At 39.3% G+C, this 23675-nt stretch overlaps 3 protein-coding genes across 5 annotated transcripts in view; 2 read left to right on the top strand and 1 right to left on the bottom strand.

The window, feature by feature from the left end:
* Window positions 1–16655, top strand: part of METTL9 (methyltransferase like 9) — a 17540-nt gene extending 885 nt beyond the window's left edge. The window contains exons 2-5 of one of the 2 annotated variants that reach the window (XM_027683765.1): window positions 3598–3788; window positions 5983–6192; window positions 6637–6821; window positions 15940–16655. In XM_027683765.1, the coding sequence (XP_027539566.1) occupies window positions 3598–3788; window positions 5983–6192; window positions 6637–6821; window positions 15940–16142 (789 nt within the window). In that variant the 3' untranslated portion in view covers window positions 16143–16655. Of the gene's footprint in view, window positions 1–3597; window positions 3789–5982; window positions 6193–6636; window positions 6822–15936 lie in introns of both variants that reach the window. The other variant, XM_027683764.1, reaches the window with a different exon arrangement.
* IGSF6 (immunoglobulin superfamily member 6) lies at window positions 10091–15215 on the bottom strand. 2 transcript variants are annotated; one of them, XM_027683766.1, is made up of 6 exons: window positions 15070–15215; window positions 13487–13834; window positions 12472–12578; window positions 11802–11855; window positions 11014–11097; window positions 10093–10654 (listed from the first exon to the last, which is right to left on the bottom strand). In XM_027683766.1, the coding sequence occupies exons 1-6, from the start codon at window positions 15134–15136 to the stop codon at window positions 10616–10618; spliced, it is 699 nt and encodes a 232-aa protein (XP_027539567.1). In that variant the 5' UTR covers window positions 15137–15215; the 3' UTR covers window positions 10093–10615. The 2 variants fall into 2 exon arrangements, with proteins under 2 accessions (XP_027539568.1, XP_027539567.1); XM_027683767.1 differs by lacking the exon at window positions 11802–11855 and having other exon boundaries at window positions 10091–10654.
* A 4862-nt stretch (window positions 16656–21517) lies between the features above and the next one.
* OTOA (otoancorin) overlaps window positions 21518–23675 on the top strand; it is a 35473-nt gene continuing 33315 nt past the window's right edge. The window contains exons 1-5 of the mRNA XM_027683840.1: window positions 21518–21596; window positions 21921–21949; window positions 22046–22076; window positions 22170–22197; window positions 23062–23149. Of these exons, the coding sequence (XP_027539641.1) occupies window positions 21518–21596; window positions 21921–21949; window positions 22046–22076; window positions 22170–22197; window positions 23062–23149 (255 nt within the window). The remainder of the gene's footprint in view (window positions 21597–21920; window positions 21950–22045; window positions 22077–22169; window positions 22198–23061; window positions 23150–23675) is intronic.

Raw genomic sequence — 23675 nt, 5'->3', positions numbered from 1 at the left:
GTGGATGTACATCCCAGTGTGTGGGTGTACCCCCCGGTGTGTCCCGCTGAGCCCTGTGAGAGGCTTCCGCGAAGTCTGCAGGTGGTGGTGTTGAGGGGGGTGGGTTTCTGATCACAGGGATGTTTGTCATCAGTACCGGTGCATCTAGAGGAAAACAAAAGTAGGGAACTGCGAAGCTCGCAGAGGCCTTGGAGCAGTAGGAGGTGGCAAACTGGGAATGAGTTATTGCAATGTGATCCGACTGCAATAAAAGGTTAAGTGCTATATTTGGGCAGTGTAGGCACACGGGTCAGTACCTTGTGGAGAAGTCAGGGGCTATACCCTAGCAATGAAATGGTAATGTGATAGATTTCATTTGGAATATATTCAAACCTGTTCTACATTTTGGCAAAATGCAACTGAAAATCTGACAGGAGTTAGAGGGGCTAATAAAAACTTATTGGGGAAGGGAGATGGCAGCTTAATGTAGGTAATATATGCAGAACTGAGCTAACGAAGAAGACACAGCATGAACACTTGCTGTACAAAGGGTTTATTATGGTTATGCACCATAATTCTTCAAGCTGATCCATTACTGCAGGTTCTTAATGCTCAGGGTGGGCATTGACATCCGGAATCTTACTACTGAGTGGATGTATCACTGGAGTTTAATACGTGTGGTTCATTCAGTGCATAAGTACAAAGAGAAGTAGAATTTAGGTTTATGGAAAAAAACCTTCCTTCTGGTGAACAAAGAAAATCTGAGTCTTTTCTGTTGTTAAAAATTACTAGGAAGACAAGTCAGCCAGGGAAATGTGTTATGGAGGTGATCATGTCATTCACAGGTAGATGGTCTGCAGTGGATAATCTCAATTTGATTTATTTGATCTAGATTTAAAATGTAGAGTATTGATTTTTTTAGTAGGTTTAGTAAGATTTACGATTAGTGAGTTTGTGGGGTTACTCATAAGTAAGGATTGCAGCTTGAGACCCCTGGAACTTTGACTCTACAGTTTTACTGACTTAATTAGTTTTATGCAAATTATCTAAAAGAACTTGTTCATCCTTTTACTAATATTAGGCAAGAGTTGTAAGAATTATAAATTTTATTATAACAAAAGTCTTAACAATCTGAAAAGATGTGAGAGGTTGATACTTTCTGTCATGAAACTAATGACCTTTCATATACTGTACATGAATGAAAACAAAAGCAGTTTCTGTTCTGAGGAGATAGTTCCAGAGTTAAGCTGTTTTTCACCATTTTTTTCATTTGAAATTTGTATTGGTTTTACCTTTTTTTTTTTACTTAGAGTTTGCTGTAATTTCTGTTACTTGCTAGGGTTGTATAGGTATTTGTCAATAACCTTATTGGCAAGATTAACCACGGAGAATTGTAGAATCATTGAATCCTTAAGGCTGGAAAAGAACTCCAAGATCATCAAGTTCAACCTTTGACTGAGTACCACCATGACCACTAAACCATATCGAAATTAGAGGAGATCTGTGAATAAAGCCTAATTTCTGGAAACAAGGTTATGTTAGGTGTCACCATCATCCTTCTGCCACTGGTTATGTCAATATTTAGGAGTCTTAAAGACCAGAATTGCAGGACTGTTGTTTTTCAGTGGAACTGCAGGTGATAGTTCAGTGTAGAACCCCAGGGTGTATGAGCTCGGGTACAGCACGTGTGTAGTCCTATTGCTTATGGAACAAAGCCTGTGTTTCCCAAAGCTTTGATAGTTGAGTGTGTTTTCTTCTGGATTGAAAATGGCAACACATTGCAAAAGGCAAATTGTCTGAGCCACACCAAACCTGTTCAGTGTAGTGAGGCAGCAGCCTCATGAGTGCACCTGACACACATCCCAGCCTGCTTTGCAGCTCCTTGGGATTGTTTGCTCCTACCATGCTCTTGAAATTTGCTTCTGAAGATGGATGGACAAAGTACGCAGGCTGCTGCTTTAGTGGTTTTTCATGACCCACTAAGGATTCCCTTTGGGAATCACTGGACTGTGCTGATTCATTTATCTAGTGCTGCGCTGCAGTGAGAAAACACCTAAAGTGGTAAATCAGTACTCTGGGGGATCCCTGTGCCAGGTTCCATCGTGTGGTACAGACTTGCTCAAAATCTGTTTTTTAGAGGAAAGGAGCACTCACTTGTGCTCCCTACAAGTGTGTTTGAAAGCACAGTCAAGAGGCTCATTCTGCCAGAAGTGCACCCACTATGCAGGTGGTTTTCGAAGTAAACCTGAGCAGACACACGTTTGCTCCTCAGCTGAAGGGTCTGAACATCCCTTGCTACTTTGGGCCAGTGTTTGATGGAGCCTCTGTTCATGGATCTGGCACAATGACCTTGGTGTAGCTCCCTGCTCCCCTCTGCTTGCTGGCACTGCTGCTGTGAAGCAGCAGACACTGGAATAAGAATCCTGCCCCGTTATTATTTGCATTACAGTAATGACTGGAAGTCCCACTGTGCTGAACGCTGTGTAAACCTGCATTAAGTGAACGTTCCTCTCCCAACAAGGCAAACAAATGTGAAGGGATCAGGATATGAGCACACGTCTTCATAGTATCTTAGGTGTTAAATCTTTGGGGAGTTCCCCCAGCTGATTGTTTCTGCCCTTCCATGTGTATTTTTTACAAGGTTCTGTTCAAACTCTCCATTTCTCTTTTGGATATTCACAACTCCCTGTCTGCACAATGAACTCATACAGCCACATTAAGGAACATTATTGCAAGATCCAAGGGGAGATAAGATGGTGTTGGCTGTAGGGAATAATTCTTGATAATAAGAAAAGAGACACAATGGCATTCTACGAGAAGGACTGACAATAACTCCACAGAAGTGTAGGAGAGTGAGAAATAATAGTGACCTTCCTAATTAAAATTGCATTTGAAACTTTAATAACTTTTGAATATCAGGTTGAGGGGGCTTTAAGCTTGGCATTGCAACCTAGCAATGGGTAGCCTTTTGAATTTTCTTATCGGTGCTGACATTCCAGAATGTTGCAGTGTTGGGGGGGTTTGCTGGAGGTGCAAAAGGTGACCAGGAGGGTCCTGAAATGTCAGAATTTCTCCAGGTTTACCTTGTTTTGCAAGGTTTTAAAGAAGGAGTTTCATAGATAAAATTGTTTGAAAGACTTGAGGATCTGCTTGTTGGTACTGGTAAATGAAAAAGCATAGTTCAGCTGTAAGACAGACAAGCTGTGGTCTAATGTATATATTGGATTCTTCTTTTCTTGAAAAATATTGGAAGTGCACTTGCTGATCTCTCTTCAGAGGATGCCTAGGGAAAAGTCCTGCTTCATACTATTTTATCAGAGTGATGTCGTTCCCTAGAGGAGCTGTGTTTGCTTTCTGGGGAATTTATTTTATAGATTTCTTCAAAGTACAGGGTAATGATTAAGACAAAAATTAAAAGCAGTATTTCTTAGGAAGTAATTGGTCCTCCCTTTGTTACAATTCTAAATTAATTAAATCCTGAAGTTTGTTGAGAAATCTGTAGCAAAAACTAAATTTTTATATTTAGGAAAATTGATAATAGCTTTCCATGTATTAATTTTAACTACTTCTGGTTTTATCTTGCTGAACTTTTTAATGATCCTTTATCTCTTTCTGTAGTGGTATGTCTGCAACACAGAACAGTTGTCTGAATCCCTTCAGCCCATTTTTGTCCAGAGTTACCTTGACCAAGGAACACAGATCTTCTTAAACAACAGCATTGAGAAGTCAGGCTGGCTGTTTATCCAGCTCTATCACTCTATTGTGTCCTCCAGTTTTAGCCTTTTTATGTCTAGAACATCTATCAATGGGTAAGTGAAAAGTTAATCTTGGGTAAACTACATACAGTTTGAATTTAGAGTTTTCAGGTGTTCAGCCCTACCCCTTGATCTGTCAGCTTTTCAACATGTGTAGCTTTCCCTTTGTGGTCTCTCAGATGTGAAATGCCCTCTGTGCTCTTCATGCCCAACCCTCTTAACTGATGAACACCGTTTCCGGGGGAACACAGGGGAGGTAATTGCAATTAATAAAAGACAGAGGACTCTAATTGTATTTTATAACAATTACTTGTATTAATTTCCTTCTGACTAAGAGAGTGTTTGTTCTCTCTGTGTCTCTGCTTTTTTCCCTTCCCACCTTGCCCTTTCCCTACTGCCATGTTTGTATCAGTTGCTGTTGGGATTGTCCTTGGTGGTGGGTGTATCCAGTCAGTTCTGGATTGCACCTAAAACTCTTTTTCCTGGAAAGTGCCCACTGCGAATCATGGCAGATTTCTGAACAGTGCAGAATTGGCCAAGTGTTGAGTCTGGTGACATTAATGTGGAATTCTGTCCTTTCTCTTGTTCTGTAAAACAATTCCACCTCAGTTTGTATGAAAGCTGGACTTGAACAGGTAACTTCTGATGCAGCACGTTTGACTGATGAAGCGTCAGGAAAGCAAGAAAACATAAGTTGATAAAACAATATTCTCTTATTCTTATTGCATCAGTCTCTCTTGTAGCCACAGGGGAGTTTGGTTGTTCATGGGTGATTTAGGATTTTTTCCAAAGAAGTCAGTGCCTTTTTTTGCTCACGTCACCCCACTCAGACACGTTTCACAGCTTATCTGTTATGAAGAATGCATCTTGTTACATTTAGGCAATTTCTCCACCATCCTCACCTCTGCACCTACTACATACTTCTACACACTCTGATATGATAGGAGCTGTCTGCTAAGGCTAGAAAAATAGACTTTTTTCTTATTTTCTACCCAGATGACTTTATGAGCTTCCCTGTGGTGTTCTTAGTTATGTGCAGCTTTATATAAAGGTTCCTTTGGTCTCTTTTTTTCTCTTCCATTTTTTTTTTCAAAGGCTCTTCAGGGCTTTGAATAACACCTCATAATGCTGTTAGGAATAATAGCTATGAGCCAATTATACAGTGTGGACTGACACAAGTGTGCTGCAAGGGGGCTCTACTTAAATTGGATGTGGTCTGTTTATTTTTATACATATGATACCCTGCTTTCGTTTCTTCTGTATGACTTTGCCTACTCTAACCTTTTTGTTGTTAGTTTCTTTGGTTTTTAGTGGAGTCAGTCTTTTCTAGGCCACCTCCTTTTCACAATTTTAATTCTTTGATTCTTTATATCTTTGTTTACCTTTTTTTTGTTTGCTTTTTTCCCTGTTCATTGTCTTTACGTTTAACCTGCTACCCAACAGTAGTTTAAAGAATATATTTATCTACCTGCAGTCTATTACTGACCAATTCTTTTCCCTCTCCTTGTTCTTGTAACTGTTTCATCATCTGAATTCTGCTCTGACAGCTGAAAGGTGTCACTGTGGAGTCTTCAAACAGTTGTGGGCGGGGATGTCATTGACTTGATCCATAAGGAATCCAACTGTCACCTCTACCCAATTCCTTAATGAGTTGCCTATTTTCTATTCCATGGCTTTTCATGTTGATCTGCAGATAGCAGCAAAACCATTGTAGAATAGAATTAAAAAAACCTCTTTTGCCCCTCCAGCAGTGTTACCCCCATCCTCTCTTTAAGTTTGTTCCCTGGCTTCCCTCCTAGTTCCACATCCTATTCCTTATTCATGGTGCATACTCCTGTGTCTGCAGCCATTTTGTTTCCTCTGTTACTTCTCTTTTTTTTTAAGGTTGGTGGCAGAGATTCAAAACTGCAAATGTAACAAATAAGGTTCAGCCTTTATCTCTTCTTCTCTTTCTCCCCCCCTCCTCTTTTTTTTTAATATGATCATTTCCTTGAGCTGCACCCCATGAGCTCTTCCTTACTTAATCAAATTCCTCCTGAAGTCTTAACCACTGTAACTGCATGTGGCTGAGTGTTTGATCTCTGACAAGTGCAAGGCAAGTTGAACTGGATTTAAAATTTATCTGAGCCGTGACCTTGTCTACTATTATGTTTGACTGTTTCCTGCCAAAGCACATTGTAAATTCCTTCATTGTCTGTCCTGTTAAAGTTTGTACAGAATCGGTCATTTCTCGTTTTTTACATTTCAGGCTGCTGGGAAGGGGCTCAATGTTTGTGTTCTCCCCAGAACAATTTCAAAGACTGCTTAAAATAAATCCTGAATGGAAATCCCACAGACTTCTTGATTTAGGGGCTGGGGATGGAGAAGTCACTAAAGTCATGAGTCCTCACTTTGAAGAAATCTATGCCACTGAACTGTCTGAAACGATGATATGGCAGCTTCAGAAGAAGAAATACAGGTATGGCACCAAATACTTCCTACAGCCTTTATATCAGACATTACAGCAAAGTAATCTATTTGTAATATTTAATGAATGTTCAGTATTTTCAGTCAGTTCTTTTATTGATTGCTATGGAAAAGGTTAATCTGTACAAAAGCAGGAAAACAAACACATCTGATGTTCCCTCTTACCAGTGGTGTTTTTGGTGTCCTTTATTGCCTGATGATTGTAAGGCAATATAAAGGTTCACAGGGCTGGATATATAGCCATGCTGATCATTGATTTAGTTTTCTTTTCCAAAAGGCCAGAAGGGATCATGTCTGTCTCTTCTCACTGCCTAAGTGGCTGACCTTACCTGCACTACCAGCACATCCACAGGGAATTTTTGTCTTCAGTGGTTCTCTCTGAACTCAGCTCCTTTTTGTTTAACAGACTATATCTCTCTCTCTTTCCTTTTTTTAGGGTGCTTGGTGTAAATGAATGGCAAAACACAGGATTTCAGTATGATGTTATCAGCTGTTTGAATTTGCTGGATCGCTGTGATCAGCCACTGACTCTATTAAAGGATATTAGAAGTGTAGTGGAGCCAACCAAAGGCAGGGTCATTCTAGCACTGGTTCTGCCATTTCACCCCTATGTGGAAAATGGTAAGTACACAGATTAACAGTTATTTAGGCAACTAAAGAAAAATTCTGTAGGATATAGTATTCCAGATTAAATGTTTAATAAATGAAATGCTCCTATTTTATTTTTTTTTTTACAAATAACTTGTACGAGGCATATTCAGAAGTATGAAATCATAGGTAAATAGGCCACATGATGTAAGCTGCTTACTTAATTCACCAGCATAATTGTTGGCACCAACAAAAAGCTTAAATACTGAAGTCACAGATCCTGTTCTGCAAGTTGCCACATTTCAGCTCCGTCGGAGTAACGTGGGAAAACTGGTCTCTGATCAGGGCCTTTTAGCTAGAGGTAACCCCAGTTGTCTCTAGTGACCCACTGAGCAAACCCATCAGAACTGTCTAATGCTGAATAAAGCAGTTCAGGACAAACTGTTTCAAGTGTTCCAGGTGAATCCCACCTAAAAATTCATAGGGAGAGAACGTTCACTTTCCAACATGAACTCTCAAAGTAAAATATAGACCCCCTCCTAATACAAAGTATCGACCAGTATTAGTATTGTATTAATTTATGTTGTGCTACTAACAGGCATAAAAAAGTAAAATTCAGTGCCAAGACTCCAGTATTTCCCCTACTTGCATTTTAAAGAAATACATGAGAGAGTTTCAGATGAATCTCTCCTTGTGACTGACCTTCAAAAGAGACCCAAAAATCTTCTTTACATGGTTGTGGTTGTGGATTTTGGTGGAGGTACCCTAAAGGTGGTTTGAATTCCAGAAGGCTGGTGTTCATCAGTCATTGTTTGGACTCTGGTTCTTGAGTATTAAGACTTGTCTGTGGAAAGGCATGGATTCCCAGAAAATACAGAACTAATGATGTTCTGGCAATCACAAATGCATCAAACTGAATCTGCTGTTCTCTTTTTATATGTCAGGGGTATTTTGGTGGGAGAAGGGAGAAAAAACTTTTAAGTATAAAAAACAATGCCATCAGATTAAGAAATACTATATGAAGAATACTATAAGTATTTAAGCTCATAATTTCATAACTATTCTGAAAAGTAGTGTGTCTTAAATTGGATTGAGGGGTTCACTTATGCACCTGTACAGTATTTCAAGCATATTTGGTTACAACCTATTGTTCCTGTCATGTGGAACAATATGACTTCCTTTTGTAGAAGTTCTTTAAAATTCTAAATACCAACAGTGTCCTTCTAGTGTTTCACGGGCATATTAGAAGCAGAAACTGAAAAAAACTTTGGGTGGCTGTTTTGTTTGTGTGCCTTCAAAGCTTCAAAACACAAAAGTGTTTTGCAATCACTACTGCATCCTGCACCTACTTCTCTGCATGTTGTTGGGTAACCCTGTGGCAGATCATGTACAACTCCCTGGCTCAACAGAGAGTGTTAAGAAACTATTCCAAGTCCCTTTGTATCGTACATTGGGAGGAGAATAGTGGTAAAATTTATAAATCCCAAGGGACTGGAAACCTGTTCTGTGATTGTTGAACTTAGTCATTCCTACTTGTTGAAAGCTGAAATACTGTTGTAAGATGTTTTGTAAACCAAAGTCATCATTTTATTCGTGGTGGTGACTTGTAGCAGATTAGTCACTTTGCTTAAGGCAGTTTTGTTCCCTTAATGTGTTCTGAAACTTAAAAACATACTCAGTTTGTCTTTTTGCCACTATTGTGGATATGGACCCATATACACAATGCAAGTTAGCACAGACAAAAGTTACTATCATTCCACAGATGCTTTCCCACTTAAGATCTGTTTAACTGTAGCCTAAAGAAACAAGACACTGAACTGCCAAACTGTCTTTATGATGTACAAACAATTGTAGAATTTCAATATTTTCACTCAGCTGTTTTACCAGATGCATTTTAAAAAAATGTAGATATGTACATATGCTTTATATTTAACGAAATTATACTTGGAACATTCAAAGAGGAGAGCATTTCATGGCTCAAGTAACTTCTTGTAGCAGGTAATTAAAAACAGCTTGGACCCTCATAGAGAACCATGAATTTTGTAGAGGGAGAACAAATGGAGGAGAATCGGGGCAGGTGAGGTGCTTGGTCAGTGTATAAATCTGTTTCTAGAAACGCAGAAATGATTTTAATCAAAACAAGATATTTGGGTTATTACATGTAGTGTAATGGGATGGCAATGGTGGAAACTGTCTGTGTGAATCACATAAAACTTGCTTTAATAGAACAAAGCAAGGTGGAGGAGGAAGTAAAATACAGATCTGTGCTTACTGTTTCTGGAATTACAGTGACACCTAGAGTCCAGAGTAGCTTCATTGTAAATTCTCTCTCTGTGCCTTCTCAGCTCTATTTTCAACATGCAGAACAGCAGTAATGCAATTATTGCACATGTCTAAATTTGTCAGGAAAGCCTGGTGAATCAGAAGGTTTTAGACTAGTCACATAAGAACAAATATTACAGCTTTATAGTTTTGACAGGTATCTCAGAGGGTCATATAAGAATCCTTTGCATTTCCTAATACAGACATAATATTTACATAAAAAGTCCTTACTAGATAATACATGACTAGACTGGTTGAAGTTTCTCTAAAATAAAATGTCAGAGATCCCACACTTCAGAAGTCGTGAACACTACCAGCCTGGGAGTGTGAAATTTTCTTGTTGAACACATCAGTGTCCTTGTGATTGATTGACAGGAATGAGAAGGCAAAGGCGTATTTTCCATCTTCCTGAAATATTTGCTATTAAATGGAGCTGGAAACACACAGTACTGTGGGAGACGGACCCTTGCTTTGTCTCAGTTGTCATTTCTCATCTCGCTGAAGTGAGAAATGCCACTTCATTTGTTAAACAACGCCTTGCTTTATTTAAATTATGATAAAAGATGCAGCTGTTCTTTAGCAGGGAGAATGCCTGATCATATCAGCACTTCTACAAGATATCTGATTTTGTAGATTGGTTGGGTAGTAACTGCTAAAGAAGAAAAGGTACTTTAAAAAAAGAAAAAAGTATCCTGCCTTTGACTGGGTAGCACAGTTCTGTTTTGTGCTTGTGTCCGTGTTGAACAGGCACAGAAAGGCAAAACTTGGTGCTCCAAGTAATCCTGGCTTTGGATGGTGGGACTGGAAGAGGGGGATTTTTTGTCTGGCAAGTGAATTTTAGTATTGGAGAAGTAACCTTTTCACAATGACCACTACTTTCCTTTCCTAGATAGCCTAGGAAGGAACTCTCATCCCAGATGAGCTTTGCCATGATAGTACATGTGTTTATATAGTCATTTTTTTCTGCTTGCCTGTCTAATACACAGGGTTTGCTCTGTTTAAGCTCTTGTTAAGGCTCTGCAGCTGTTGGTCTGTATATTTTACATCAATAACTATCACATTAACAGGACTAAACCCAGAATTTCACCTATGAAACGAGTTTATTTTCTGTTGCTGTCAATTATCATACATCTTTCACAGATGCTCAATTCATGTAAAAGGAATACATATAAGTTTATGTAAAAAGAAAACAAAGACACAGAATTAAATCTAAACTAAAAAAGGAGACTTTTCTGAAGCATCAGCAGTTGTCTTATGAGAGATGAATTCTTTTTTCCCACGGTTTTCATTCCTGCAGAATGGACAATGGAATATGTAACACAGGTGTAATGCACAATGCCCTTGGGTTTGGTGATCTGTTTAGAAAATCCTCTTGAGAAAACTTTGCAAGGCAGTGTTCTTCACCTCCCTTTAAAGCAAAGGAGGTCTGTGAAGAAGCTTCACTTCTTCACCTGCCCCTTTGCTTGCACGACAAACACCAAACAGATCTGAACTGCTGCACGTGCTCATCTGTTCTGGTAAACAGTGTCAGCTTCCAAGTCATCCTGAAGGAAAAATGCAAAAACATTTTCTTACTGATGTGAATTTTTTTAATATAAAGGCAGAATTTCTTTTTTGAGGCAAACTCCATCTTGGCAAAATACAAATTTATGGAAGTTTCATTTTTAAATGTCCATGCATATATTTTATAAAGTATATATTATCATGTATATATGTATATATGAAAGTATAGGTATGGTCATTTAGAATGCTTTATAGTGCCTTTGACTGTTGTGCAGAATTCTTTTTTAGACCTTTATCAACTTTAAAAAAGAAAACTCTATTTCCAGAGGATATAGAAATGTTATACTCTTAAAAAATGTTGGTTCCCTATAAATTTTGGTATTGATGGGTAGATACTTACAGGCTGGTGGCAGTGCTCAGCAAACCCCTGCTTTTGAAGTTCTTGGGCTATTGCTTGAAAAACTTTTCGTCCACTGTTTATTTTCTGCAAATTATTAAAAGTATTTTAGATTATTGCAACATTTTAATTTGTGGGAAACATCTTTTTCTAACTTTGATAGCCCTGCCTTTTTACCTGACTATATCTTTTGGAACATTACTAAATAACACTCTAAAAGCATATGGTTTGGCAGGCAGAAGGGTTTTAAATTACATTACTATTGCATTACTTAACATACATAAGGAAAGGAAAGCTATGTAAGAAAACATATCTTCTTTAATGGGTATTTAAATGTATGGCTTCAGGTTTTTATTCAAGGATACGTGGTGGAAGAGATTCTTCATAGATTTTTTTAAAATACTTCTTTAAATGGACCATTTAAAGACAAAAAATTATTAGCAACACCTGTTATTTTCAGAATTTTGAACAAAATTTACTTAAAACCTCTGTGGTAGAGATGGCCTTTACACAGATTAACTTTATCATGTATCCAATAATAATAAATCAATCAATAAATAAAGTAAATCAATAATAAATAAATAAATAAAATAAATCAATTAATTAGTTAAAATTAGTTAAATATAAGCTCATAACTAGTTTTATACAAATCCAAAGTGAAGCCTTAACAGCTTTGAATGTCTCTTTAACAGAATCATCAATTAATCACAAATTTGATGCCCAATATACTTTAAAAAGACAGAAAAAAGAAACTCTGAAGGACAGACAGGGCAAAGGAAGTGGTAACATACACAGTTCTCTGTTCTTTGGCCTTTTCCACTTTTCGTTAGCAGCCTTGGTTTTAACTGGAGGTAAAATAAAAAACAATTAAAACAGAAGAAGAGAAGCAAGGGGAACAGTTAAAAGTGTTGCCCTTCTACAGTGTCAGTTTGTAGATAAGTCATTCATTAGATCACTTTATGTCATTGTAAAAATCAGAAGTTTTTGCATGTGTGAAGCCTTTTTCAGCTTCTGGCAGTAGATACTGCAAATATTTTTGCTTTGAGTACAGTGGGACCTGCCTGAGACACAGCTTGATTTTGACAGGAAATTTAAATTATTTTCCTTTTACTGGAAATTAATCCAGAGAGTTGGTGACTTACAATGGTAATTCCTAGGTTTGCTTTTTGAGTGTGTTGATAATCTCCTGATTAATACTCTCAGGATAATTTTAACTTCAGAATACCTTTTCTTTTAGACTCTTTCTTTTGAAAGAGGAAAATGTGGTTGCTGTTGAGTCCAGTTATGTGCCACACAAGAGTTCCTAAATGTGTGCAGCACATGAACTTCAACCAACTACCTCTTTAAAACAACTATAAAAGTTATGAAATCCAGGAAGGTGTTTTTAATCTGCTTATGGAGATGTTAAAACTGCACAGATTTGCAAAATGAACAAAATGAGAAATACCCCTTTGAGCCTACCTTGTAGACCACAAAGAAGGTGAACACAGTGAAGCTGTACACAAACAGCAAGGACGAGATGATGATCATGAAGGTAAAGGCGAGTTTTCCGTTGCTGTGCTGCTCTCCTTTATTAACAGTGAGTGTTAGAATAAAGGACAGTTCTTCTGATTCATTTTCTTAAGATTCTGCATTTCACCCCCCTTCCCCATAGCAATTAAAAAACCTGATACTCGTCAATATTTTTCTGGTTCAGTTTTGGTCTAAATTCCTTAGTGGGATCATTTTCCTTTTGTTTCCCCAGATGTTTGGAAGAGCAGTGGAGACCTGTTAGTTTTGATTATGACCCCTTTCTTTAGGGGTAGAGAGAGAATGGAATCCAGTTTTCTGCTCTTGTAAAGGTACCTCTGAGTAAAGCTCACAGACTTCTGTTCTGGAATTGAGTTAGATAGAGGAAGGAATACAGAAAGCAATAATCCAGCTAGATGTTTCTTTTTTTTTTTTCTTTCTATATTTTAGCATGTAAAAGTGAAATGTACTTATTGAAGTCTCATCACTTTCTTAACCACAAGGCAAGTGATACAAAAGTTTGGAACTAAAACCTTTGTCTCAGGCTGGCACAGTGAATCCCCAGGTCAGACCCTGCTCTCTGTTACACGTATGTCTTCTAAATATCCGTGTCTCTACTTCTCATTTTTCTGTTGACACTTCCTTTCTGACTGCCATTAAAGCCTTTATGTAAGAGGCTGTAGAGTATGGTTAGACAGCAGCAGTACAAAACTTCTTTCTTTTGGGGAGTTCTAGCCATTTGCATCCTGTGACAGAACAGTCTAATTAGCAAAAGAGGCTGAGATGCTTATTTGTAGAATGCCTCTGGTTTTACTATTAACATTTTAATATAGTCACACTACTCCTAATGGGTTTGTTGGTATTTCCATCTTAAATGTCATTCTTGAAAGTATAAATAGAAAGAGTGTTTAGAAAAGATAATTTATTTCTTCTAAGTAGTTTTGTTAAGAAGGAATGAACAACTGACCTGTTTTCATTAGTACTGTTCCATCTCCTGTTTGTTTGGAACGGGGTGAATCTGAATTTGGGAAGGCAATTCCACAGATATAAACAGCATTGTCTTCTACAGTCAGGTCTTTGATCTCGAGTGAAGTGTTGCTTTCTGATGACTGTACTTTGTACTTGTGGTGGTCTTTGCATTCAGGAGTACACAAATCCTGATGTGTGTGAGCTAAAAAGCGAAACCACAGAACTTCAAGTGGGGAGGGACATCCAGAGGCAGAGAAAGCACATGTTAGGACCACACTGCTCATGGAGGAGTCAGCTTCCTGAAATCTGGGTTGTGTTACAGTGACTTGGCAGTTGTCTGCAACACCTGTCAAGAGGGAACAATTGGTGATGTGAGGGACAGTTAAAAAGCAAGGTACAATCTACAGTACAGAGCAGTTCTGCAGGGGTTTCTCTCTCCACTATTCCTGATCCAAGTCAAGCAAGGCAACCTGATGGCAGGCAGTGGAAATGTCATAAATTGAGGCATTTATAATTTAGCAACTTCATAACATTGATTAGAATTCACAGTGGTTCCTAGACATTCTGCCACTTCATCACATATATTGACTCTGAATTTCTAAGGATAATAATAGTACTTGTTAGTTCTGACATTTAAAGATGTGTGCAGAGAAAACAGGAAGGTTATCAGAGAATTCTAATTAAGGAACTGAAAGGTAAGGTTCAATATGACTGGTCTGGGAGATTTTTTTGAGTCCTTATTGAAATCCATAATGTAAATACTGTTTCGGTATATTTAAATTTTATTCAAATAATTGGCGTAGTTATTTAAACTATGGAATTAAGATTATTGCTCTGAAAATGAAAGTAGTAGCTTAACAGCACTATTTTCTACTTCCCAAAAAATAACAACTTAGAAGAAAAATAAACAGAAGTCTCTTAGTCCTGTTCATACACAATTTATAAGCCTGTCCATGGTGAGCAGTCAGCATTGGCCCTTCATCATTTTGCTCACCAAATCCAAGCAGATTCAGTGTCTGTGACTTTTACAGGAATAAAATGAAACACTCATTCTGTGTCAGATCAACATCAGAGCCATTCTCCAGCAATCTGCAGATTGTAATAATGTAAGTTGTGGGTGTACTTGCTCCCTGTGTGGTGAAAGGCAGTAACTTGTGCTTCTGCAGTCGATCCCCTTCTCTTTTCCACCTTACCCACGGGCTCTGGTGGCCTTGCAGAGCAGGACTCCATGGCCTCAGGTCATGTAGGCACTGCCTGCTGAGCTTCCCAAACCCTCCTCCCAAACAAACACAGTTGCACTCAAGTCAGGCTGCTGCTGGAGTGTTGTGAGCAGGGAAGTGCAGTAAGAATTGACTCAGAAATCACAGCTTACATGAGCATTTCAGACTTTTGGAAGAAAAAGCATTTGCTAGGAGTTGTTTAACTTGGAAGTTGTGTGAAGATAGTAGAAATTAACTTGATTCACAGAACTTTTCACTGCTCTTATTTTATAGCTCTGTTGCAAATCGTCACCACAAAATTCTCAGTCTTGTTTAACTGCAGTTACATGAGAAAATATTAGAAACTTAAAAGTAGTCTTACCAGTACGGTACAGAATCCAGTCAAACGCCAGCACTAGCACATTTTTTAGGTTGTTGAAAGGTGCCATTTCTTGTATCTCCCTGGAAATGGTTCTACTTGAAGGAAGAGGAACTTAGGAAATGTTTGGAGTTGCAGAACTGTCTGAATCACAAGACGTAGAACTTCCTGTTTAGAAGGGTGTTTACTACTGCATTTAGTAGACTGGTTAAAAGTACAGAACAAACCAGGAAGCTTTTGGGTTTTGTGCATAACATTGCTTGGAAAATGAGGGAAGAATTTTAAGTTTTGAATTTCAGAGAGTCGTACCTATAACCCTTCAGATTATTTCATTGGATATAACAAGTAGCATGTTTTCCAGCATGATGCAAGGTGCTTGGCTTTTTTATAGCCATGACCCTCAGCAGCCTTTCCTGTGTCAGCTGGTAGGTGGCACAAAGGTTCTGTAGCCATCCACTGTCACGTGGAGGAACCTTCACAGCAAGTCATAATTTTCAACTTGCTGATTCTATTTACTGTAATTACCTGCAGCCACCTTTGGCCAGATAGTGGGCATAAAGAATGTTATAAACATGGAAAATAGCTTTATTAAATTGTCTGTCCATGTCTGCTGAACACCAGCCTCAGTAGTGGAAGGTACCTTTTGCCCGCTCTTGGCACTTGCTAGTTAAAAATGTAACAAAAGATAACCTTGAGAAGCTGCTGCTTTTGTACACTAGGAAAAAACTTGAACTGATCTTGCAACAGGTCTGCAAGTGGCTTGTCAGCCTCCTGTGTGGAGTGGCATGGAACATAATCAGTGTAATTATGCTTTCTGTAAGAAAAGAAAGTTTGCTTTATAACTGAAACAAAACTGTTCTGTTTCCTCAGTAGGTGGCAAGTGGGAAAAGCCCTCAGAAGTTCTGGAAATCAAAGGGCAGACTTGGGAAGAGCAGGTGAATAGCCTGCCAGAAGTTTTCAGTAAAGCTGGTTTTGCCATAGAGGCTTTCACCAGACTGCCATACCTGTGTGAAGGTGACATGTACAATGACTACTACGTGCTGGATGACGCTGTCTTCGTCCTCAAGCCAGTGTAAGGTGTCTGAAGTAAACCTCCAGAATCTAACCCAAGGAGCAACCTCTGAAAGAGGGTTTTGATTTTATGGTTACTTAAAGGGAGGGAATTTTTGGGATTGCCATGAATACCGTGTAAGAAATTTAAAGGCCAAAATACTAATGTATTTCTTTGTAGTGTGATTAGGGGGGAAAAAAAAGGTTGTTTTTTAAACAGACTCCTCCATTGAGAATTTCTTTTTTACCTGCTCTTAAACCAACAATGCATTCTGCAATCCAGCAGCAATGGGGGATATTTTTTTATATTTACCTGCAACAGGGATCAGATCCAAACTAAAGCAATATTCCTAATAATGGTGAAACTGATACAGTGTGAACTGTTAAAAAAATCAAGCGAAATCTGGCAATAAAGTTATCCATTCAGTTCAAGCCTTGTTGAATAAAAACTGTTAAAATGGATATTCTTCCATGCTAAGTTACTTTCTTACTGTCATTCTTCACGTTTTTAATCATGCTAATAAACTTTTTTGAGATGACTTTTGCATTAACTTTTGTGTTCATTTTTGTAACCATAGCCACACTTACCTGCAGCAAATGCTCTTTGTGTTGCATTTGTTTAAACAGCATTTGATTATTTTTTGAAGGGATAACAGTCCACAAAAAATGCATCACTTTTGGTTGGGTTTCCTTCATGTTCTCTCAAGGCCTCATAAATTCTCATTGCTTTTGCATATGCCATCTTCCAGCTAAAGGGGTTATGGTAGAACTTGCCAAAACTGCACTTTAAAATGATGGGTTTAATAACAAGGTCTGTGAGCAAGTTGTTCCCGAATGTTTTCAGCTCAAAAAACTTGCAGGCAGTTTCTTGCAAATGTTGTGAGTCTGTCTGCCTCTGAGGATCAGGCCCTGGGGACTTGATTGTGAGGGTTTTGGTACCTTGAGACATTTTCTTCAGGAGCACTAAACAAATACTGTTTTTTTAACATGTCTTGTTTTAAAAAACTGTTTAAAGTGGATAATTTCTGGCAGTTGGGATATAACCTTTAAAACAACAAGCAGCAGCAGAAATAGTACAGAACTGGCAGCTGTATGTCTTGCAGTGCTTGGGCTGTAAGTGTGAGAGAGCAGAGAAACCTCAGCTTTTATATCATCTGGTAAGTAAAGTAAGAACTGATTTATATTGCTTTTGAGGTATGAAAAAGTTGTGCGTTGGGGTTGTTATAATTACTGGTGATCTTATGCCAGGTGGGATGCCATGAATGTGTTGTTTTAGGTTTGCCTTGGACTGGCTTTGTCTGATGGTTAATGATTTCTGTTGCCAATTTATGAGCCTTTTATTCTCAATCATCTTCGTGGAGTAGTTGGTATTCTGTAGGATAGGGTGAGGGGGTTGATTTGGTGGGGGTTTTCAACAGTAATTCAGACTCGGTATTATTCTCATTTCAGGATGTGCTGTTGAATTTTTGCACATAGTACAGTGAGATTTGTCTGTTGGGAAAATGAGCTATGTATGCTCTGGAGTGAATCCATTAATTTGTCTTCTGTTCATCTTGTACTCACCTAGTAGTGGGAAAATGTTTTTTAATGTGTAATGAATTTAGCTTAAAGTAGCAAATATGTATTAAGACAAACTTCTTAAAAGGTACTTAAGTGTTTTAAGCCCACTGGTTAAAAATCACACAAGGGACAACATTTCATGTCTCTCATCTTTTAGTCCTGTCACATAAAACTTCAGTTTGTAACAGCTTTGAGAAGTTTTGGGACAGAAGGTGCAATGTAAATAATAGGCTTTTGTTTTATTCTTTCTTATGATCTACTTTGTTCACTCTGTTTAAACAAGTATTCTTACACTTGAGATGGGGAATTAAAACATGAGCAATAATGGGGAAAAGCTTTCTACGAGTAAGCCTAAATTCAGCAGGGTTGAAAACCTGCTTAGTCCTGTCGAATAAACAGAATAACTCTGAGGGGACTGTATCTACACCCGAATTTCTAAAGCCAGAGTTCCTTGTGAGGGAAGGAGAGCAGTGCAGCTCATTGTGTCAGGAAAGGGGCTTCCTTCTCCTTTCAGGCCTTGAGAGAGCATTGGAGTGCAGTTAACCATGCTCACAGCCCATGCAAAGAAACCCGAGTCAAATAGTTCATTAAATTCCCCGAAATACTTTCAGATGTCATCTAAGGGGACAAGTGTTGCAATTCCGGTGTCCAAATTCATTACTCCCAGGTTTGGAGGTCCTGCCTTGTCCCTCTGCCGTTCCTGTCCTGCTGTGGGAGACAAGTGTGCAAGTTGTCCTTTGGTGGTCTCACTAATGTGTAGTGTCTTGCCCTGGAGAGTAACTAAACTGTGTGTTCTGTCAAGGTGGCACTGGATGTGTTGCATCACAGGAAGAAGATGCTGTGCAAGGGTGTGATTTAGCCAGAAACTTTCAACACAAAGTCAGAGCAACTTCGTCTCACGAAATCACAGCCCCCTTTTGCTGGGTGACCCCAGGTCAGTTCGTGTTCTGCTCTGAGGAGCCCAGGGCCCCCTGCCTGTGCTTGGGGTGGGGAGATGGGGGGAGGAGGGCAGCACCAGCCCAGCCCTGGGTATCCCCACGCAGCTCCTTGAGGTCTCTTCATCTCTGGAGGGGAAACATCCTCTCCTGCCTGCCGTGGGAGTCCCTGACCCTCTGAGCCCCCCACAGAGGAGGTTTTTCCCCTCCCCTCTGGCTGAAGGCCGGTGCTGCTGGGCAGACACCTGGGGCGGTGCTGGCCCCTGTCCCTGCCCCTGCTCTCAGGGTCCCTGCCTGGAGCCGCCCAGCTCTTGGCACTGCAGGTGCTGGGAAGGAGGCGCACACAGCAGAGGCAGGTAAAGCGCTCCGGGGTCCTGGCTCTCCTCGAGAACCCACAGTCTCCTTCTCTTCTGCCCTCCCCTCTCTCCCTTTCCAGCCTGGACCCCTTGTGGGTTCCCTCACTGCATGTGGGGCTTTTTGTCAGAGGTGCTGAGAGCCCGGGTGCAGGGGTGGGCACTGGCAGTGCAAGGGCTTATCAGCAAGACTTGTGATTATGAGGTCAGCTTTCTGGTTATCCAACTTCAGATAAGGCAGCAACTGCATTGGAGAGGGTGATAAAATGTCTAGGATTTCTGTACATGGGAGAGCGGCTGTTTAGGGAGCAAGAGGAGAAGGCGGTCTGGGAGCTCCTTAAGGGTGACTTGTCAGAGATCTGATCACAGCATATGCAAGGAACAATCTCCGGGGAAATGCTGGATAGGATCTGCAAGAGATCCCCACAGAGTGATTTGGGATTGTCTGAAAGCCGCAGTGAACTGCAAGCAGACTTAGTTTCACTGACAAAAGGAACTATTTCCCACAGATTGTCTTGCCAAGCAGGGCTGTTTCACAGCAGACTTTTTCTCCACCTGCTGATTGTCCGCTTGAATTAGTCAGGATGAAAAAGCACTTTCTTTAGTATTTTATCTCCTTATATATTGAGTTAGCATGCTTTAATTGAAACACACTCCGTGATCAAAGTGAATGAATTGGAATAAACAAATCAGGACTGACATTGGAAGCATGATTTAAACTATATAGAATAATCAAACCTAACTGCAAAATTAATAGGGCAAAGGCAGAAACAAACACAAGTAAGTTCATTGTCTAGGAAACCGGATATATCTGAATGAGAGACATGTACTGTGGTGCTCCCAAAAGAATAGCTGAAAAGGGTTTCAGTGTGTGTAAAAACAAGACAGAGGCGATAGTTCTTAAAGTCTAATGTTTAAATTTTTCATCATCTGTCAGTTTGAGTCACTTCTGTTACAAGACTGGAGTTAAGTATTTGCAATAGACTGAAGTAATGCTGGAGGCTGTTGAAAGAGGTTTTCATAAAAGAGCACCTTGATACATGAGATTAAACAATCCAAGAAAGGAGTTCGTATTTATCAAATGTTCAGATCTGTAACTCAAGCTGTGGCAGAGAACTTTGAAAAAAAAAAAAAAAGAGAGCGAGAATGGATCCAAACTCAGCAACAAAAGGAAATGCAGAAATTTGGTGTGTTGCAGATAAACCTTTGAAATGAGGGAAAGGGAGAGAAAACCTAACAAAGTCATCTCAGGGTCAGAGCCAAGTTGGCCAGTGGGGCCCTCTGTGTCATTTGTTAAAATCAGTGACTAATCCCAGCTAAGGAGCCGTGATCTGTGGAGTAGGGCATCATCCAATATCAGATTAATCAATGGTTTTACCTGTGGGGGTGGTGACTCAGGGCTGAGCAGAGGGACAGGCTGAGGGTGCAGAGGCAGAAGATCCTCTCTGCAGTAGCTCAGTAAAATGTGGATTACAGCAACTCACAGGCAGAGGGGACATGGCTGCAGAAACTCCTGTGAGTGAGACCTGCTGTCTCAGCTTCCTTTCCATCCTGTGGCATTGCTGCAGTGTGGATCCTTGTCCTGCAGGAACTAGACCCAAAGCAACACATTCATTTTGTTTAGGACAACTGTGAGACTGCCAGTCTGTGACACCCCAGTGAAAAGCTCTGGGTATCCCCTTACTGCCCTTCCAGCTAATTTATCTTTCAGAGATCTTTCTGCCACACAGCACAGAGCAGCAGGGATGGCAAGAGCTACTAAACCATCTACTTCTGTAAAACTGTGTCTGAGGTGATGGTGGGACACTTCTCCTGAGTGCAAGACTGCAGCTTTGATCCATCTAAATGAAGTGACATGGTCTTGCACTCAAATGTGTCACTCTCCCTCTGCTTCAAAAAAGCAGAAGGACGGTCTCTCCCTTTTTGCAGAGCTCTGGCAGCAGGGAAGGGGAGCTTTCCTTCCCCCTCCCTGCCTGGAGCACCCTGCACTGACCAGGAGCAGGGACAGGGCCAGACCCCCCACCCTGTGAGTTCAGAGAGCTGCAGATGGAGGTCCCAGACCTGTCTGCAGGGATGGTGCAGGCACAGCCTGATGAGATGGGAAAGGGTTAGGCTTTGCTTGGAGCTTCTTTATTATTTCAATTTTCACTCCTATTTCTCTTCTGTTTTATCTGATTTTAAAAGGATTTGTTTTCTTGCTTTAAGAAACCTGCATTGAAGTCGTATTTAGCTGGAGTGTGACTTACTAAATAAATGGTGCTACCAGGAAGAAAATTAAACAAGCCACTTGGTAAAAGGGAAATAAATCTGGCTGCACCTCCACACTTGGCATGTGTTTGCATAAAATATATCTCTATCCTGGAAAAAGATCTAAATTAAAAACTTGGGAGCAAACACTTTCGGAACGTTCTGATCTCTATCTGTCCTCCACAGCATAGGCTGTCTCTGATTTATAGCTATGAAAGTTTGGGGTGAATATTGCCTTTTGACTCTGTTCTTTCTATTTTCCTTTTCAATCCAAATGTCTTTTGATTCTAATAAACACCAGAAGAAATGTCCAGACTTTTGAAGATATGTTTCTTGTTGATATCACTGAATCATGCTGAGGTTATTCACAGTCAGAGCTCTGAAGGTAAGACCAGAACTCCTGTCTGAGGAGTGTATCTTGGGTGGAAAAAGCTGTGTAATAAATTAGGTGCAGCACTGTTTAGTAACTAGGACCAATTCGAATTCATGGACCTATGCCAGCAAAGAATTTCACCAAGACTGATTGTTATTTAATAGCCTTTTATTTTCACTGTTTTTCTGTAAATTAATGTATTCAAAACTGCATTAAATGCTTGTAAATAAATTATATATATATAGTTTTGATCACTGCATACAATATGTGTACTTTTGTGTAACACAAATGATAAAACTTTAAATTAACTTCTAGTAACGGGATAATCTCTTGCAGATTTGCCTCCATTATTACACAAAGCTCTGGTAAGTATTTTTATTTGATTAACATTTTCGATTAACATTTTATAGTATAATCTGAAAATAATAATTTATTACATATTATTACAATTTTTTCCGTAGGAGGAAGTAATAACTGGGAAATATCTGAATGGTAATGTACAAAGTTGTTCCCACTTACACTTTTAAAATTAATTAAAACTCAGTATCTCACTGCAACTTTTTATGTTCCATTTTTCATGTACAGCCCTCCTTGATATACTTAATTTTCAAAGGTAATGTATTACTCTCACCAGCTTGATTTTTCAATATTATCTTGCACTTCAGATATGATCTGTTTCATTTCCACAGAAACTGGGACATTATGGATAGAATGACATTGCCACGTATGATTACTTTGATTTAGATCTCCTGGGAGGAGCATTTCCTCTTAACATGGGAAAAGCTGTTTTTCACAAAAGAGAAAAAAAACCCCAACATGCATAGAATGAGGCTGAGGATAAATACCTGCTGCAGTTTTCAAAGTTGTGATAATTAACTTTGTTCATATGTGTCAGAATGGCTGCTTAAGGAAATTGGGTGCAGTTCCAGCTTTCTGTCCACCTCCCTCTTTCAGTCCCAATCCCCCCATCCTCCAGCTCCTTGTGACTTTTGAATTATTTGCTAATTTTGTCTAAATTGGAAAGAGCTGTATAAGCCTCAAAGGCCATTCCACTCCTACATGTTTTGTGAAAATCAGTGGCTGTGTAAAGAAGACACTGAAATTAATGACTCTGCTGAGGGAAAGGCAACAGACCTTCCTCTCTGGGCTTTCTACAAGCAGAGAACAGGCATAAGGGGTGCCAGGAAGCACATCCTGGAGATGGTACTAGTGGCAGCACCCTGGAAAATTGAGATTATTGTGGGTCTTTGTGGAATTAGATGAAAAAAACATAACTAATTAATTCCATTCTTCATTGAACCATGTATTTTCATTGCATTAAATAGATCAACTGTTACTCTGGTTAGGCCAAAAAGCTGAATACTCGTGTCATTATGGTGTTAGTAGCACTGCTTGTTTTTCTTTTTTACTCTTGTAATGTGCTATTTTCCATGTTATATTATTTTACTGGCATTTTTGGTCCTGTTTTCTGTTACAGTTCTAATGTCTGGACAGCAGATATGCTTACAAAAGTCATGGCATATTTTCATGCCCAGGAAGTTATGTTTACTCTTAGCAGCCTCCAGGTTTGTGACATTTAAAATGCATGAAAATTTTTATTCAAAAAGGAATTTAAAAAGCAACCTATCTCTGTAGCCAAAACTAGGCAGTCAATAATAGAGGTAACTAACACATCTAGAGTCTAGCAGCTAAATAAGAATAGGGTTTTTGGTCATCTTTTCCCCCTAAGATTGCAGAAGTATGCAAGGCAGAAATAATAATAACAATCTTTTTGCTTTTCCTCTGTCAGTATTTGTTGGTGGCAGTGCAAGTTAAGCAAAGGCAACAACGAACTGCAACACAAATTCCAAACCAATTCTGAAATAATTCTGTCAGGAATTAGAAGGGATTTCACTCCAGTCTGCTGCTAATGAGCCTTACAGTGCTTTCTGTTCCAATGTTATGATTCCCCTTGGATTTTTCAAAACAGACAGGAGATTGTTAACTGGTAATGGAGGTTGATGTGAGAGAGAATATTTTTGGCTTATGACCTGCTACACACTTTTCCTCCCATCTAATTGCACACTTCCTTCCCTTTTTTAAGTAATAATA

This window comes from Neopelma chrysocephalum, unplaced genomic scaffold (genome assembly GCF_003984885.1).
Source record: "Neopelma chrysocephalum unplaced genomic scaffold, ASM398488v2 Primary Assembly neopelma1_65, whole genome shotgun sequence".
Classification (NCBI taxonomy): domain Eukaryota; kingdom Metazoa; phylum Chordata; class Aves; order Passeriformes; family Pipridae; genus Neopelma; species Neopelma chrysocephalum.
Note: the sequence above shows the minus strand (reverse complement) of the source record. Positions and strands in the feature narration are given on the sequence as shown.

Bases quoted from the DNA above. Each gene is read 5' to 3' on its own strand.
- IGSF6 (XM_027683766.1), bottom strand. From the start codon at position 15,136: ATGGCACCTTTCAACAACCTAAAAAATGTGCTAGTGCTGGCGTTTGAC. The intron at 12,579-13,486 runs GTCAGTTGTTCA...CTGTTAATAAAG, and splicing joins AACAGTACTAATGAAAACAG to GAGAGCAGCACAGCAACGGA. The intron at 11,856-12,471 runs GTAGGCTCAAAG...TTTTACCTCCAG, and splicing joins CCTTCTTTGTGGTCTACAAG to TTAAAACCAAGGCTGCTAAC.